This window comes from Perissodus microlepis, chromosome 15 (genome assembly GCF_051167445.1).
Source record: "Perissodus microlepis isolate ML-2025 ecotype Zambia chromosome 15, ASM5116744v1, whole genome shotgun sequence".
In the NCBI taxonomy this organism is placed as follows: Eukaryota; Metazoa; Chordata; class Actinopteri; order Cichliformes; family Cichlidae; genus Perissodus; species Perissodus microlepis.
This window is the reverse complement of record NC_140475.1, coordinates 15,357,549-15,373,818: the sequence shown is the minus strand read 5'-3', so window position 1 is coordinate 15,373,818 and position 16,270 is coordinate 15,357,549. Positions and strand designations below refer to the sequence as shown.

Here is a 16,270-nt window from a genome sequence, read left to right as displayed (position 1 = left end):
GTACTGCTGGGGCCATATTTGGCCCTATTTGATCACTTGAAGAATAAACTGAATGATAACATCATGAATTTTACTGGACAAGGAGTGGTTTGATTATGAAAAACGAATTAATTTCCCCACATCGTTTAATTATTATTAATTTGAATAACACATTGGTTTTTTTTCAAGATAACAAAAATGTAGTTTACAGTAATCGCAAACACCGTCAGTACACGAGCAGCTCTGAGCTGCAAACAGAACATTTCTGCACCTCTCAACAGTGAGAGCCGCAGAGATGCATTATTCAAAATGCAGGTAATATTGAGATAATAATGACCCCCGAGTCGTCTCTGCTGAATTAATATTGCAGTGAAGCTCAGTGGCTTTCAGCCTCCAACACCTGAGCTGAGAGTGAGAGCCTGGTAATCTTAGCTACACCACCTGTGCTCATACAGAGTGTGTTTGGATTTCCAGATCCATACAGCCGCCGCGGCGCTCCTCTCCTCACCTCCTCCACTCTGGGGCACAAACACACCCAGAGGAAACGCATTATTGACGAAGCAGGATCTTCCTTTTCATGCGTCTGTCTGCGTTTCCTCGAGCTTCCGTCTTCCGCCACGTTTTCGTGAGGAACACGACGCAGAAGGTGCCGAAGGGGTTTTGGAAAAATAAAACAGGTTTGGGTCAATATTAAATCTAGAAGAACAGTTTGCAAGGATGGATTTAACTGAATGAAATTTAAGCTCGTAGAGAAAAGAAATGAAAACAGAAAAACAGGTATGAATCCTGCACCTGCTGCATGAGAGCGGCGGCGTCTCTGCGGCAGCAACCTCACGACAAAAAGGTGAGGGGAGGCTTTGATGAAAATCAGCCAGCTTTCATGTGAAGCCGGAGGGGAAGAGAGCCCCGGGTGTGCAGCTCATCCATCCCCGCTATAAGGAGAACGGTCGCCTAGGGCGCCAACCGACAGGAACTCAAAACACACACGCATGATTTGTTACACTCGTGTGTTACGCTCCCCTAACTTACATTCATTTCCTAACTCCAGATCTAAATTCTCCACGCTGCATGACTAACCGCTCAACGTCACCCTAATCTTAAAATAAACACAAATTCTGACTCTTGATCCTAAAAGAGAAGGGAAAAAAAATCCTTCGCAGCACGGGGGTGCAGAGAGACACATTTCAAAGAAAGTTACACCTCACAATTGTTCTGAAATGGTAACTTTTAGTCACACAGAAGCAGAAATAGAGTCACTGAACGTCGAAGTGGTATCATCCAGACCCGTAATAAACAATTAAATATAGCTGATTACATAGTCCTCTGTGTAAATCCTTTCTACAAAAACAACAGTGGGCGACGAGCGCTGCAGATGGGAGTTACTCAAACAATGTGGGCAACAGGTTAAGAAAATAATCCATATGTTTCCTGGCAACAGGCTTTACCGAAGGGATTAAAACAAAGCACGTTGAGCACGTTTAATAATCGGAGGAGGAATTATCTTCATTTGCCTGGGCCTCACAGGGAGGTCAGAGGTCAAGCGCAACACAATGGGTTATAGAGGTGGCGGAAAACTGCTGCCTGGGGACCTGGGCATGTGTCTGTTTTGAAAAGGGTTGATGACTTGTTATTCCTGTCATACTCCTCAGCAGGACACTTAATTAAAAAGATAAATATTTGTTTGTCTCGAGGCCGATGATTAATCTTGTATGTTAAATGTTCTAATTAGCTTTTTCTGCATGGCCACAGCCTGTGACTCTTTATGCTCGCAGCATACAGATCGGGCACAAGCTTTCACTGACATTTCCACTGAAATTTGGCCAAGAAAGATGGCTGCATATGTGGTGCTAATATGAAAAGACAGGATTAATGTTTCACTCAAGTTGCTGAGGTATATTGTGGAGCTTTTTTTTTCTCTTTACAGCACTCACATATTACACAATTAAACTGTGGAGGTTTACATACATCTCGATCTTTCTAGGTTCTTAAACAACCTAAGATGAACAGCAGTGGGAGTGTGTGGGCGTGGTGTTGTCCTCTTCCTCTTCTCCCCTTGTCTCTCTCTGCCCCTGCCTTCTCCTTTAGGACACACCTGCTGCTCATCTGCCCTTGTTTACCACCAATTACCCTCCAGAGGTGATATAAGCTGGAGGAGAGCAGTGTGGGTGTGGGAGAGGCTTTTGGTGGATTTCCTCTGAGCTGGTCTGTGTGTGATTCTGGCCTAGGTGTGAAAAGGTCCGCTGTGTGTGTGTGTGTGTGTGAGTGAGTGACCGACCGACCGACCCCACCGTGCGTGGCTCTTTGTGAGTAGCTCTCAACTGGGCAGTTGTTTCGTGTATGCGAAGCGGCCTCCATTTTCTTGGTTTGGCCTGCCTGGTTTATTGCTAATAGCAGCGTTGCGTCTTTTTCTGTTGATACTGTTTATATGGTTATTGGTTATAATAAAGCCTTATTTTGTGTTAAACACTTCTGCCTGGCGTCCTTTTCATTCCAATCCGGATCCAATTGTTACTGTCCCCCACCCTCTCGCCTACCCTTCATGTGGGGACGTAACACATGATGACTCTCATTTCATTGTAAAGGGATTTTGGACCACTCTTCTTTGTGGTGTTGCTTCAGTTCATTGAGGTTCGCAGGCACAACTTTCTTAAGGTCCCACCACAGCATTGAAATCTGGACTTTGACTAGATGATTGCAACAGTGATTTTCTACCCCCATTTTTAGTCCTTTTGTTGCAGGTTTGCTGCTGTCCTTGGGGTCCTTTTTCAGGTTTGGACAAGCTTTAGCTGTCAGACAGATGTCCTCTATTTTGACTGTACAATATATACAGAAGCGCATACGACTAACTCAAGGCCTGGAAGGTCCTGTGGCTACAAAACAAACCCAAATCCTCATTCCTCCACCAGCGTGACCTTGACATTTGGTGCAGTGTGTTTGGTTTTCACTGTGCATTATGGCCAAACATTTCCACTTTGGTCTCGTTTGTCTAAAGCACTTTGATCTTGGTCGGCTTGTTTGTTCAGATGCGGCTTTACAAACCAAACCCAAGAGGTTTTCTTCTAGTAAACCTTCCAAACACGGCGTTCTTGTCCAGTCTTTTTCCAATTGTGTTGTCATGAAATTTAACATTTAACATGCTGAGGCCCGTAGACTCCCTTTTTTTTTTTTTTTTTTTTTTTTTTTGCAGTATCTCAGAAGTGCACAGTCTGCGTTTGTGGTGAGTTTACTTTGATGTCCACTCCTGGGAAGACTAGACTATCAGTATCTCTTTCCACCTGTTAATAATTGTTTGGAAATGACTTTAAAACCCTTTGTAGATTGATGGGTAGCAAGTTAGAGCTGCTCACACGTGCAGCAGATGAGCAGTGAAGTGCATTTGATTAGCTTCACCTGGCTGCCACTTTTTTTCATTCCTATAGAAGCAATAAACAGTCTTCATTTTGACTTAGTTTCTGTTAAGTAAATAAATGGTGTAATATGTCATGTGCTGTTGTTCATCTGAAGTTGTATTTTATCAATTTAAGATCCACCAAGGACCAGTTTATCTTTTTTTTTTAAAGGTGACATGTAGAAATTTGGTCTGTTTCTTAAATGAATGTCAGGAGTGACTAATTCAAGACTGAAACTGTAATTCACATGCCCTGATGGTGTAAAACTGACTGTTAATGCAGTTCAGCCACCTTTTCAAACATGTCGACACACCAAAGGTTCAGACAAAGAGGACAGATTTTTTTTGCACATCTTATCTCACAATTGTACCTAATACATTAAATAATTCACACCAGGCTCTGGAGCGTTGGTACAAAGAAGTCTGAACAGACTCATCATGAAATAATGAGGGGAAAAAAGTCACACCTAGCCTTGAAAGAGCTCATCAGTGAAATGTCCAATTAATTCATACCCTGAAAAAAATGAAGGGAATGTGTGAAAAATGACCGAACTGTTAATCCTCTTGAATTAATGCTGAAAACTCATAATTCAGTAACATCATCCATGATTATAGTCCAAATACATAAAAGACCTAACTAAAAGTATCCCTACTCACATGTTCACAGATGTTATTCTGTGGCAGGCGCTTATGTAACAATTAGTATAGACATTACTGTTTATTTTGTAACTACAGCACATTACAGTCAGCATTTATTCTTTAAGCATTTTGTTTTGTCCTCCTGCCCGGGGCCTTCAGAGGAAAATCTGTTAAATCTAAGTGAAGCAACTTTTCTATTAAACTGTTACCTCATCCTTGGCAAACAAAATACACCTTAAAATGAAGATGTTTTTCACACAGATGTGCTGTTTCTTAGACTGAAAAGCGTCTAAGATTTTTTCTGCCTTTTTGAAGCCAAATCACATGGCAGGCAAGACATTTTTTAAAAAACAAAATCCTAATTGTCTAAACACAAAAACCAGTGTTCTTCACTTTGATGCTGGATATAGCATAAACCTTTTAGCTTATTAAGCCCCCTTTAATACCTCTGTGTAGATGAAAAGTGGGGAACAACGAGCGCATCAAAGTCAAGCGATTTGAGGCTCTAATCTTCTGGAGGAGTTGTATTTATCCTTCTGTTTGAAGCTTCTTCACTTCTGCGAGACAATTTGTTTTTTGCTTCCTTTTGTGTGCCACCCATCTGCAGCTTGACTTCACTGGTTTTGTAGTTGTAGTTACTTTGTAGAGACTGTGTAATCACGTTGTCATCTCCCCCGCCCACCCATGTGGCCTTTAAAACAAAAGTCCACACAGATGGGCTGAGGCAGAAAACATTGAAAACATTTGGAAACCCCCGCCTGAGTCTTACAGGTGGAACTCAATGAGAAACCTTAATCTGTTAATTGAACATCTGCGCAGCTTTGTGTAAATCTACATGAGACCTCTGATGGTGGAAACTATTTTTGTTGTGTGGACTCATCAAGAAAGCAGACTGAGCTTTAAAGATGTTTACTCCTCTTTCAAAATCAAATTAAGGAACTAGTTGACAAAACATGAACACGGTTTGTCAGGTGTTATTTGTTGCTATAACAATTCCCATGTAAATAAATACCAATTAGCTCAGTTGTTTAAAATTATAAACAGCAAAACAATGAAAAAAAAATTACCTAACCGTAATTTTTTTTTTTTTTTTTTTTTTTTTTTACATTTTAATAAGAACACAGGCAATTAAAGCTACAAAGAGGTCTACAATGTAATTTAATGACATCGAGGTTTTCTGGCGCCCCGACATGTATGGGCTGATAAAGCAAACGTGCTGCAGGTAAGAAAGCCTTGAAATGTCCTTTATCTGTTGGGGTGTGAGTGGCTGGATGTACACCGTAACTGTGGAGCAGTCCCAAAGGCGTAGCTGTGGGCTACGGGATGGCCCGGTTGGGTCTCTTTGGAGGGGGAGGGGGCATTAGCTCAGAGTCTGGGTCTCGCGGGTTTTTCCGGTTTTGGGATTGTGCTCCCTGAGCACAGCGGTCCAGATACTCAAAAAGGATTTCCTTAGTGACGGGCTCCCGGATGCTTTGACACACAGCTGGACAAAAAAAAAAAAAAAAAGGAGAAAGGAAGTTACAATAGAAATGCCGACAGGCTTTTCCAGCAACAGTGAATTCATGGTTCTTTAAAGCACGTTCTCATTCCCAGGTGATCAAATAATGCAGTCTGTCTCTTGCTAATCTCTTCCTAAACAACCAGTGAGTCAAAGTAAAGCAAAACACAAAGATGCAAAGGTGAGTCATGATGTACACTGGAACTGCCTGTTTCATGTTTCATGTATCATGACTCAAAGTCCTACAATCCATTCACACACCTAACATGCACACACACACACTGGTGGCTATACCAGGACAATTTAGGGGTCAGTATCTTGTGGGCATGTCGAAAAGATGAGCCAATGATTGAACCGACTGGTAGATGACCTGCTCTGCCTCTTGAGCCACGCCCACCTCAGAGATGTCCTGGCATAAAAGTTACGTCGCCATAGCAGGTAACTCTGCATGTCTCAGTAGCCAGATTTTTGTGTGCCAAATGTCTATCCTAACACAACCCCGCTATACTATGGAGCCATTTTTCTTTTATAACCTAAGATGGCCTGGTAGAAAAAACGAAAAACTTAACGTCATCACTGACTGTCCACTCTCGATATTTAAAAGCAAGAGACACCTTGTGCATAACAGAAAGATTCAGGCACCTGAAACAACTGCATTCTCTGATGATGGTGTGGATGATGCAAAAACACCTAAATTAATGAGTCATAATTATATGATTCAGAGAGGATTCGACACGCATCCAAGCTGCTAAAGTACATTTTAACCACTATTTTATCACAGACACACACCAACTTTTGAGTCACTCCCACTGTCTACGGAAACATGATATGGACTTTTTGCTTTTGGGTGCTAGAAAAAAGCTCCTCCTGCTCCACAGCTCCCTCTGCACGGTTATGACAGCGCCATAATACCAGCAGCACACTGACGACTATATCCAGCCTCTAAATGAAGCGAAACGTTATCAGCTCGGGGACAAATGTGTTACTATCTGTCCAGATTTGAGATAAAAGGCGCTTTTTCCATCTGGGCTCCAAGGCTGTACAACAGTCCGCCTCGGGATCTAAAGCTCAATAATTCAGGACCATCTTTTCTATCTTCTTCAATCAATTTCGTTCATTCTTTAAAGGTGTTTTCCCTCGCTTGTGCTTCTTGTTTTTATTGCTTCAATATGTACTTTTATGCTCCTCCTTGCATAGCGCTGTGAACTCAGCATTTAGATTAAGTGCTACACAAACATGGTTTATTGCCGTGTTTATCTATTATTTTTGCATTCTGTCCTCGCCTTCCTCTGCTTTGTTTGTGTCCATTTGTTTCTCCTGTTGTGGCTGCTGTGCATTTTCATAGCATGTGGCACGTGGGGGAGAACTTATTTAAAGTTTAAAACGAAAATCACAACTTGTGAAATGAAACCCAATTTGATTGAAGCATTGAATTTGTAATCTTTTTCCCCTTTTCATGCATTTCCCATTATAAGAAGTAGTGCCACATCTGCACTGTCTTCAAGACAGCCATTAACTGTGGAGGTGAAATGAAAGCCTAGGGTTGCATTGCCTAACTGCAAGAGATGGCCTAAAAATGTGCATGGATAACGTTTGCAGTCCATCACAGCTGGATTTTCATTCCACCTTCGAGCGTGTCCGTGTGAATCGACTGCAAACATATTTGATTTTTGACTGATGTTGTTGCATCGAAGTAGGTCTGAGAGACCATAACCCGGGCCAGATTAAAGCCCTTGAACTATAAATTGTCTGACAGCTCTGTGGTAGCGTTTATCCTCTCTCACAACATCTACCTCTTTACTGCTCTAGGGGTGCTGCTAGTGGAGAGGAAGAAAGAGTACTCAGACTGAGAACTCAAGATTTATTCTAAGTTTAAGACCCATAGCTCATTAAAACCTCATTAAAGAGACTTAAATGTACAAGCACAAGACAAGCAAATCCTTGTACTTTACCTGATCAGATGAGTCTCCATTTCTACATTTGCATGGTTGGGATTTGTTCAGAATTTAGCATAAGCACCATGAAATCATGTATTCATCCTGTCTACTATTAATGGTTCAGGCTGGTGGTGATGTTGATGGTAGGGGGATTTTGTCTCAGCACAATTTGGGGCCCTAAGTTCCAACTGAGCATCATTTAAGCACCACAGCTGATAGAATCTCACACCACCCTACTGCATGTATCTCTCAGGGCACAATCAAATCCCTTTGAGAAGCTGGCGTCAATGTGGCTCCAACAAACAAGACCCTGTCTCACTGAACAGGGAGAGAACCACAATTTATGTCAATGCTCAAAGCGGTCGAACCCTGGACCACTAAACAAAAACCAGCATGTATAGAAAAAATGTGTGGTGTGGTGACTTTGCCCCAAAGGCATATTTCTTTCCTAGTAAGCTTTACTACAAAGACAAACGACATGTAGCTTTACCTACAAGTAATAAGATACATCATACGGCTGACGCTGCGTGACCCTCCACTGTGCGCATTAATCAGCACAATCATAAGACCGACTTATGGCTCCTACTGATTGGTTCTTTGGGGTCAGGGGCAGGAGAAAGGCCATCTTTGCTGCTACAGTTTTCCATTTAGCTTCCTTTGATTGTCATGTCTCGCTCTTATCACGCGTCTGTTCAAGTGAACCTTTCCTGCAGACTAGCAGCTTGGCTGATTAGCAACCCAGGTAGCTAGCTGAACAGTACATGGAAATATTTTGAGCCCAAACCAGCTTAATTGGTTCTGGGATTGTAAACAGGTGCTTGGAAAATGCGGTCTTGTAAGGCCCCCAGAAAGTCTTCATAAATACTGTGATGCTGCCAATGATTTCTTAGCAACAGACAAAACGTTTAATTTTAATATTAAGACAAAAAACCCCAAAAAACAAAAAGACACTGTACATTAAGCTTAATCGGTACGGAGATTATCTATTAGTCTGTAGATTGTTCATAACAATTTGCTAGAGGCATCATAAGTAATGTGTGAAATGGCTGTGGATGAAGCAGAGGCAGCAGGTTAACATCTCGGCGGGCAGTTAAAGACATTTATATTCTACTTGATCAACCTGTTTGATAAACTGTTAGTAGAGTTTGTCGTACAGATGAACGAGCGTCGTCTAAAGTTTCTTTAGCTCCTCTGTTCTGCATGAGGAGCTCAGCCTTGCCGTCAGGCAGCAAGCAAAGAGCAGAAGAAAAAAAAGCAAAAAGTAAAAAATGATTGCTAACATCCGCAGCATGCACCGTGCTATCAGATTTAATTATCGGCTGAACTTTCATTATTGAAACAGTAACAATGATTTCATTTTCTCGCTTATCAGCCAATAATATATCATGCGCATTCCCATTCACGACAGTAAAACCTCTTAAAGATTGGAAATTGTGTGGCAAAATGTCAGCTACTCTATTCACAGTGAGGAGCTAAAGAAAACAATTTGTCCTCAGCTCCAAAGACAAGGCCACAGTGTCAGTGTGCATTCTTAATGGAGAGTACACAACATAACATCTGCCCCTCCGCATACACAGTCTCACAATGCAGAAATAAAACTGAGGCGGGAGGCTGTTGCAAATACAAATAAAAGAAATATAGATAAAATAACCCATTAATCACAGGCTGACTGGCTGTTATTTGCACAGATTTAGACTTAGATACAGGAGACAGTGGGATATTAAAAATAACGGCTGGAAGGAGAAGGACAAAGACTCACCCATGGCTGTATCATAGGAGTTGGGGAAGCTCTTGTCCACCCTCTGCCTCATGAACACCCAGCTGTTGTTGGTAAAGGTGCACTCAATGATCTTGTTGTCGTATTGTTTCAGCTCTTTAGTGGCCTGCGCAGACAGAGATGAGAGATGGCGCGTGCCTTTAATGTGAGCGAATACAAAGCATATTCTTTTCTCTTATCACACGTTAAAAATCGTGAATCTAGGTGGGGTATTATGGTCTGGTTTACCACAGCCTTGCTTTTTACTTTGATCTGAATCATTGTAAAAGTTTTCAGGCACATGCTGCACAACTGATCAATGCAGCTACTTTTGATGAATGACACACACAACTGCAATTTCTTCACATTTTCTTTATCATCATCATCAATTTTGTTATTACTGATACTAATTAGATACTTTTAGAAGACATCAAGAGGAAAAAGACTTAAGCTTAAGGCTGCTCTATGCCCGATGCATTCAATTCTACAAAAGCAAAGCAAATTGCAATGACAGAGCACTAAATTGGGATTAAACTGAGCACAGCGTTGGTTCATACAGGCCACAAAGATCAGCTAATCTCAGTGCCACATTAGCTGATGGCGTAGCAGATATCACTCTACACATCTAAATGGCACAACTAATTCTGGAAACAGTGTTTAAAGATGACTTGTTATACTTTTGTTTATAGTCATGGAGAAATTGAGCATGAGAATGGCTGAGAAAGGTGATTTAAGTGGCTTTAAATGTGTCATGGCTGATGGTGCCAGACTGGCTGGTGGAAATATTTCAGAAACTGGTGATCTGCTGGGATTTTCTCCCACAACCATCTCTAGGGTGTACAGAGAAAATACCCAGTGCGCTGCAGGTCTCTGTGCATCAGGGATGTTCCAGCACAGAGCCATGTCACCAAATTACTACAGATGGAAATAATCTATTTTGACTTTACTGGTCCTCACTGAAACGCAGTAATATGCAGCTCACTGTGCAGATTAACTGAATGTCTTATTCAAGTAGCAGCAACATTTGACTGAAGCAAATACTGACATGTCTTGTGGGAATCTTCTGAGACCAAGGATCTCTCTAGGAGAGAAAACACTCAAGAAGACTCAGAAGTCTTATACAGAAATATTTTGGGTGACATTTTTGATATCAAAGGATAAATGTACCATGAGTTAATGTGTAGTGCCATCAAGTTTATTTACTGCAGGGAATATTTAAAGTCATTCAGTGCATCAGTTAATTTATCCTAGACACCGTAACGCTGGTGCAACTCTCTGACACATATTGCTCAGATTCAAATAATAAATAATAAGTTCTGCAGGTTGGAGGAGAAAAAACAACAACAACATAAGCATAAGCACTCATGGAGGCAGTTCGGATACACCAAAGCTGTAACTAAACAAGTAAACTAATTTCTGATTAATCAATAGCTTAATCATTTTTTTAAGTATATAAAAAGTCAAAAACCCAAGGTGACATCTTCAGATTACCTTAGTTTGACAAACAATAAAAACAAGTAAATAAATACATTTAATTGAGAATAATACACAGAAAATGTTCACATTAACATCCATTTGCCACAGTTATAAATTTTAGGTTTCTATTAAATGAATGTATATTGCCATTTGTATTGGTCTTTAATACTATTTGGGCACAAGCTTTTTTTTTTTTTTATGTACAGTAGTTTAAATTCTTATGTTATTCTTATAGTGTCACACATTTCCTTCAAGTTTCAATTGATTTTTAGCATCAGTATTAAATAATTGTGTAACTGTACCTTTTAGAAGATGAAAACATCAAAAGCACAGGCTATAAAGTATTGTAGTTTAGACATGGAAGTTTTAAATGTAATAAATAGAATAAATAAATCGAAATCAATGAGGTGTGACTTTAGGAAGCATGCTTCTTTGAATGTAAGACGAGGCTCTGATGCTTCATGCAGAAGTATGACGGAAGCTAATCATGTAGTTAATCTTTATATTTGATCATTAAACACAGCTGCATTGCTTCAGAAGGACCTACAATAACACATCAGCACATACAAACACTAACACAACACGAGTGTCTGTATTTCATCTCTCAATAAAGCAGTGCAACAGCTCCTGCTCCACCTACTGAGCTACACAGGATCACTGACTTATTACATCACACTTTGCTTTGAAAACAAAATCAGCTCTACACACTGAGCACACTGTAACACTGCTGAAGTATAAGAAAATGGCACACGATACTGAAGATCAAGTATGAGTCAAAGAAGACATTTGAGCATCTGTTGTTTATTTGTCGAGGGACTGAGAGGATTGTCGAGACTTGGAAAAATGCAAATCTTGTAGCTGCTGGGAACGTGGAAGACAAAAAGTGCAGCTGAAGCGGTCACGTGCAATTGCACGCTTTTAAAATACGCAATAGAATAAGCAATGACATGAGTTGCTATGAGGTGCTGTGATGTGACTTTTCACCTTGGCCTCGCAGAATAAAAATGACGAATACCTCCAGGGTTCAGCGTGAACACGCAACCTTTAGCTGAGGTCAGAGAGTGACTGGAGTTGCCAGGAAAGCACCAGTATTTGGCAAGACGCTAAAAAACACAAAGTAAGAGCTTATGTGATCCTGGAGCGTGGTGCATCTGGGCTAACAGTGGGGGTTGAATTCACACAGGAAGCAAGAACGCTTGTGAGAAAGGAAGACAGAAAGTGAGAGAAAGAATCCAGACTAAACAGACATCTTTTAAAAATGGCTTTTTAGATAAACACACTAAATGGCCTCTAAATTGATTTACAGCTGTAACTGTTAAATATTGACAAAACTACCGAAATCTTATTTTGAAGCCAAGTCAAACATTTTTTTTTACTAGGAGAAGAATTGCAGATGATGTAAAGCAGCGACAGAATCTCTGAGCTTTCCTAAAGCTCCACACATCAAACTGCCAGCAAGCTGTGAAGGGCAGTACAGGCAGGCGGGACGTGCTGCTACAGGCTGGATCTCTTCCTGCTGGTGAAGGGTGACATGTTGGCTGCCATTTTCCATCACCACTTGGTGCTTAATCCATCCAAATCTGTCTCATTATGGCAGCACACGTGTGCCACCAGTTATCAGGGACTTTGGCAGTCAAACTCTTTATAAGCCAATGTTGCACTATTGCAGAGCAGAAGCGCTCTGCTGCCTGCCTTCTATTCAAATCCTGAAACGATCAGAAATATATACAGCAAATATAAACATGGCTGACAAGGAAGAAAAGCAGCTTTTTGTTGTGGACAATTTATTTATTTTTTTATTAAAACGTGATGAGAGAGCTCTTTTTTTTCCGAGCATCAAGGCTCAGTAAAAAGACACGGAGGTTATGATTGGTCATACTGAAAAAGTTCCAGGAATTGACCGATCAAACCACTGTTATGACCACTTGCAAGAGAGAAACAACTTCTCTTTCAAACTGACTCGACTTTGTTTCATGTCGAGCATCATCGTTGTTGACGAGAGCGCCATTTCCACAGCGTCCTGTGTAGAACACTCAGCTGAAACAACATGAACCATGGTGTGTACCTTTGTGGTACTGTCTGCTGGATAAAAGTCATTTTTTGTTTTTCCCTCCACCTGCGAGTTCATCCACTTCCACAAAATGACACTATAGCTGAAGGGTTGCTGTTCTGAGCACTGCAGAAGAACAATCGCAAGAAAACAGAACAGGATTTCCAGGGAGTGACTAAAGTCTGAATCTGATTCCTGAAACCTTTTCACAGCATCGTGCATGCTGGAGAGTTGTATTTTTAATATCCAGGCTCATGTTCATAAAAACACTAATTACTCATGACGTGATTATGTCTTGATGAATGCAATTTCCATTCACATTAGTGGTACAGTGCCAGTGTGTCATCTGATAATCCCACTAAGGATTTCTTGTGACTGTACAATGTTAATTCCCCACTAATATATTCTGTCTCCCACAGTTTAGAAATTTTGATTTAAAAATTTTAAGGCATTATCGCTTCATATATGCAGCAGTAAAAAATAAAAATAGCCAATCATTAAGGTAACAAAGCTGTTATCTTGTCCTGTGTATCAATTTTTATTATTCTGGTCAGGGAGTTTATAGTAGCGCTGACCTCAGGCAGTTCAAGTTACAAATAGGGCTGTTCGATATAACGATATATATCGGATGACGATATAAAAACGTCTATCGTTTAATTTTACGCTATCGTTTGTTTTGTGGAGTCGCAAAATAAACTGTTTATGGCAATATTTTTTCATCGTTTTGATGGTCACTGTAGTGGCTATATTAATTTCTTAAAGTTCTCTCTTTCTCTTATATTTAATATAACCACACTATGGACGGACAAGAGCCTGTTTTTATGCGTTGTGGTTAGCAACAACGACGGTAACACCATCGCGTGTCCGCTTGTTTATTTTCCACATACACCTTTCACAATAAAGCTCAAGATCCTGTTGAGACTTTTCAAAATAAACTGAATCGCGTGAAACAGCAGATTATTTACGGATGAGAATTAAAAAAGAGCCGCCAGGTGCTAAAAAATAAACCTTAGACTCAAACGTTAGAACAGGCTTTTCCCCGCAGCACGCCGTGTGATAAATACAACGAAAACGGCGGCCGTTACAACTTATGTCTAAAAATGTATAGTTTCATACATTGTTAAAACACTCGACTCCAGCTACACGACGCCCAGCTGGAAACACTTCACGCAAGTCGAGTTGCTCGAGATTCACTACATCGTGCAAAAAAGAAGAAGAAGAAGAAGAAGAAGAAGCAGTGGGACCAAAATTAGCTCCAGACTACTGGAATTTATGATATTTGACCTTTTACCAACCTGTACACAGCACGCAGGCAGTCGCCCTGCTTCCTTATCAAATACTGGATCCTGTGGGGACTATTGTACGAGCGCATTATGCTACAGTATGATGTCAGACGAATAAACAAAGTTTGTAATTTCCTTGAATAGCTGTTTTATTTTCCCCATCACGCCTCTCTGCGACTGACCCTGCCTTTGTTTCATTCTCGACTTAATCAGAAGGGGCCCGGAGGTCTGCGGCACTGCAGCACCCGGGCCCATTTTAATAACGAGAAACTGGATGAAATAACGTATAAGTGTGGAAATGATATAAGATGCAAAAGTACGACTATGAACAAACGCACCCTCAAAGGAAATAAGATTCTGGATAGACTGTATCAATATTCAATCCTAATATATGATGCATGCTCAAAAAGAATACGGTAACATCTCCTCCCTATTAATATTAGCTTCCACTAAAACACACACAATTCAACAGGATGACTCACAAGACAAATGTTCAGTAGTAAAGTTAAAATATTTGTCACAGATCAGCTGCATTATCTACTATGTAATTACAGCTATATGTGCCCTTGAATAACTGTGCCAGAACAAACAAATGGGACTTCCGACCACTCCACGACTCCTTTTGAATGTGCGAGATGACATCAGGATCGAGGTCTCTGGTGAATATGTATGATAACAATCATTATCCCACACATTCAGATTGGCTACCGCATCGAAAAAGAAAGATGAGCATAACAAGGTAATAATGTGTAAATGAGGCAAATTAGAGGCGAGCAGGCATGCGGCGCACTGTCGAATCTGGCAGTTAAACAACAACTGCTCCAAAAACTTCTCAAACTTTTAACTGGTTGGTTTGTTTTGGTCTGCAGCATGACTGAGTGTTTTCCTGTGACAGCACTTTTAATTACACAGTATTCATACTTTTTTTTTTAATCCCACAATTTAGATTCAACAATATCCAGGAAAAGTCTAAAAAAAATGTCTGAAAAATCCAAATCACTTCAATAACATTTCAATAAAGTCCTGCCACAGATTAAACACAATAAAATATGTCTTTGCGTAACTGTTCGCTTACTTAGAAATACATAAGAAGTCGTATAAATTACAATTCAGCGCTCAGCAGGTGAATTCCACGCTGATAAACCCTCAAATCTCAACTTCCTCAAAGCCAGCCTCTGCTAACAGAGACTTGCTATTATCGGCAACTCCGGTGACTACTTCTGTGGCAGTTTTGGAAAGATGTAGGATAAATAAGCCGGAAGCACAGGCTGTATATAGTTCTGCACAGGGAACTGACTCCATGAAGGGGTGAAACTACACCTAGACGAGGAATCAACAGCACCCAGAAGGACTGAAAAGTCATTTCACAGAAGTACACAAATTGGTTTAAAGTCAAAACTCAAGGTTTATGTTTATTTATCTGACACACCGACGTAGGTGTTTTGATTAGACCCTAAGTCTGAATGCCTTGAAATTAAGTCCTGTAACAAAAATGTATGACATTTGATTCATTTTCGCAACTCCAGTCAAAATGCATCAATACAAACCACATGAGAAGTTCAATGCACTTATTGGCAAGATGCATCTGGAGTAGGAGCAACAAAAACGTACACATAGAAGATGCCCTGCTTTGGAGCAGATAAGCTGTAAAATTTACTACTTTGCATTCTTTTCTTTTTATGCATTTCTTTTGCAATATTTCAGGCGAAACTATTGTATATTCTGAAAAAAAAAAAACACACAAGGGGGGAAAATGAACCAGAGTTTGACTCAAACAGACTAAGTATGTGGAAAAAAAAAACATCAAGACCATACTTTTATGAAAAACCCACATATCCACTGTGTTGGAAAAAAAATCAAGCTAGTCCAGAAGTGCAATATGACTGCCTTGAAATATCTCCAGCTTCAACAGAGTCCCAAAAAAGTGTATTTCATAAAGTGTTTCTATGAAATACTAAATAAATATTCTTTCCATGAGCCAAAATATCATTCGTGATTTTAAATGAATGACATTAGCTAAATAGTGGTCCATGTGGGACCAGTGGGTGGTCCCTAGATTGTGGTCCAGGCAATCCTGTAGTGACAAATTTCAGAGTTCAAATGTATTGAGTATTTTTCTGCAACCAGGTTTTGAGTGCTACTCCATCCTCTTGCCCAATTATGATCGCTTCTGGTTCAAAAATAAAATGGCAATGGCTGAAATGCAAACTTGATGCTTCAAAATGGCAACCCGCAAACCGAATGCTGACGTCACGGTGGAAATG

General features: G+C 40.4%; 1 protein-coding gene across 1 annotated transcript in view; it reads right to left on the bottom strand.

Moving 5' to 3' along the window:
- Positions 1-4,899: 4,899 nt before the first annotated feature.
- rngtt (RNA guanylyltransferase and 5'-phosphatase) overlaps positions 4,900-16,270 on the bottom strand; it is a 105,681-nt gene continuing 94,310 nt past the window's right edge. The window contains exons 15-16 of the mRNA XM_084953778.1: positions 9,201-9,324; positions 4,900-5,489 (exon numbers count right to left, since the gene is read on the bottom strand). Of these exons, the coding sequence (XP_084809904.1) occupies positions 5,323-5,489; positions 9,201-9,324 (291 nt within the window). The 3' untranslated portion in view covers positions 4,900-5,322. The remainder of the gene's footprint in view (positions 5,490-9,200; positions 9,325-16,270) is intronic.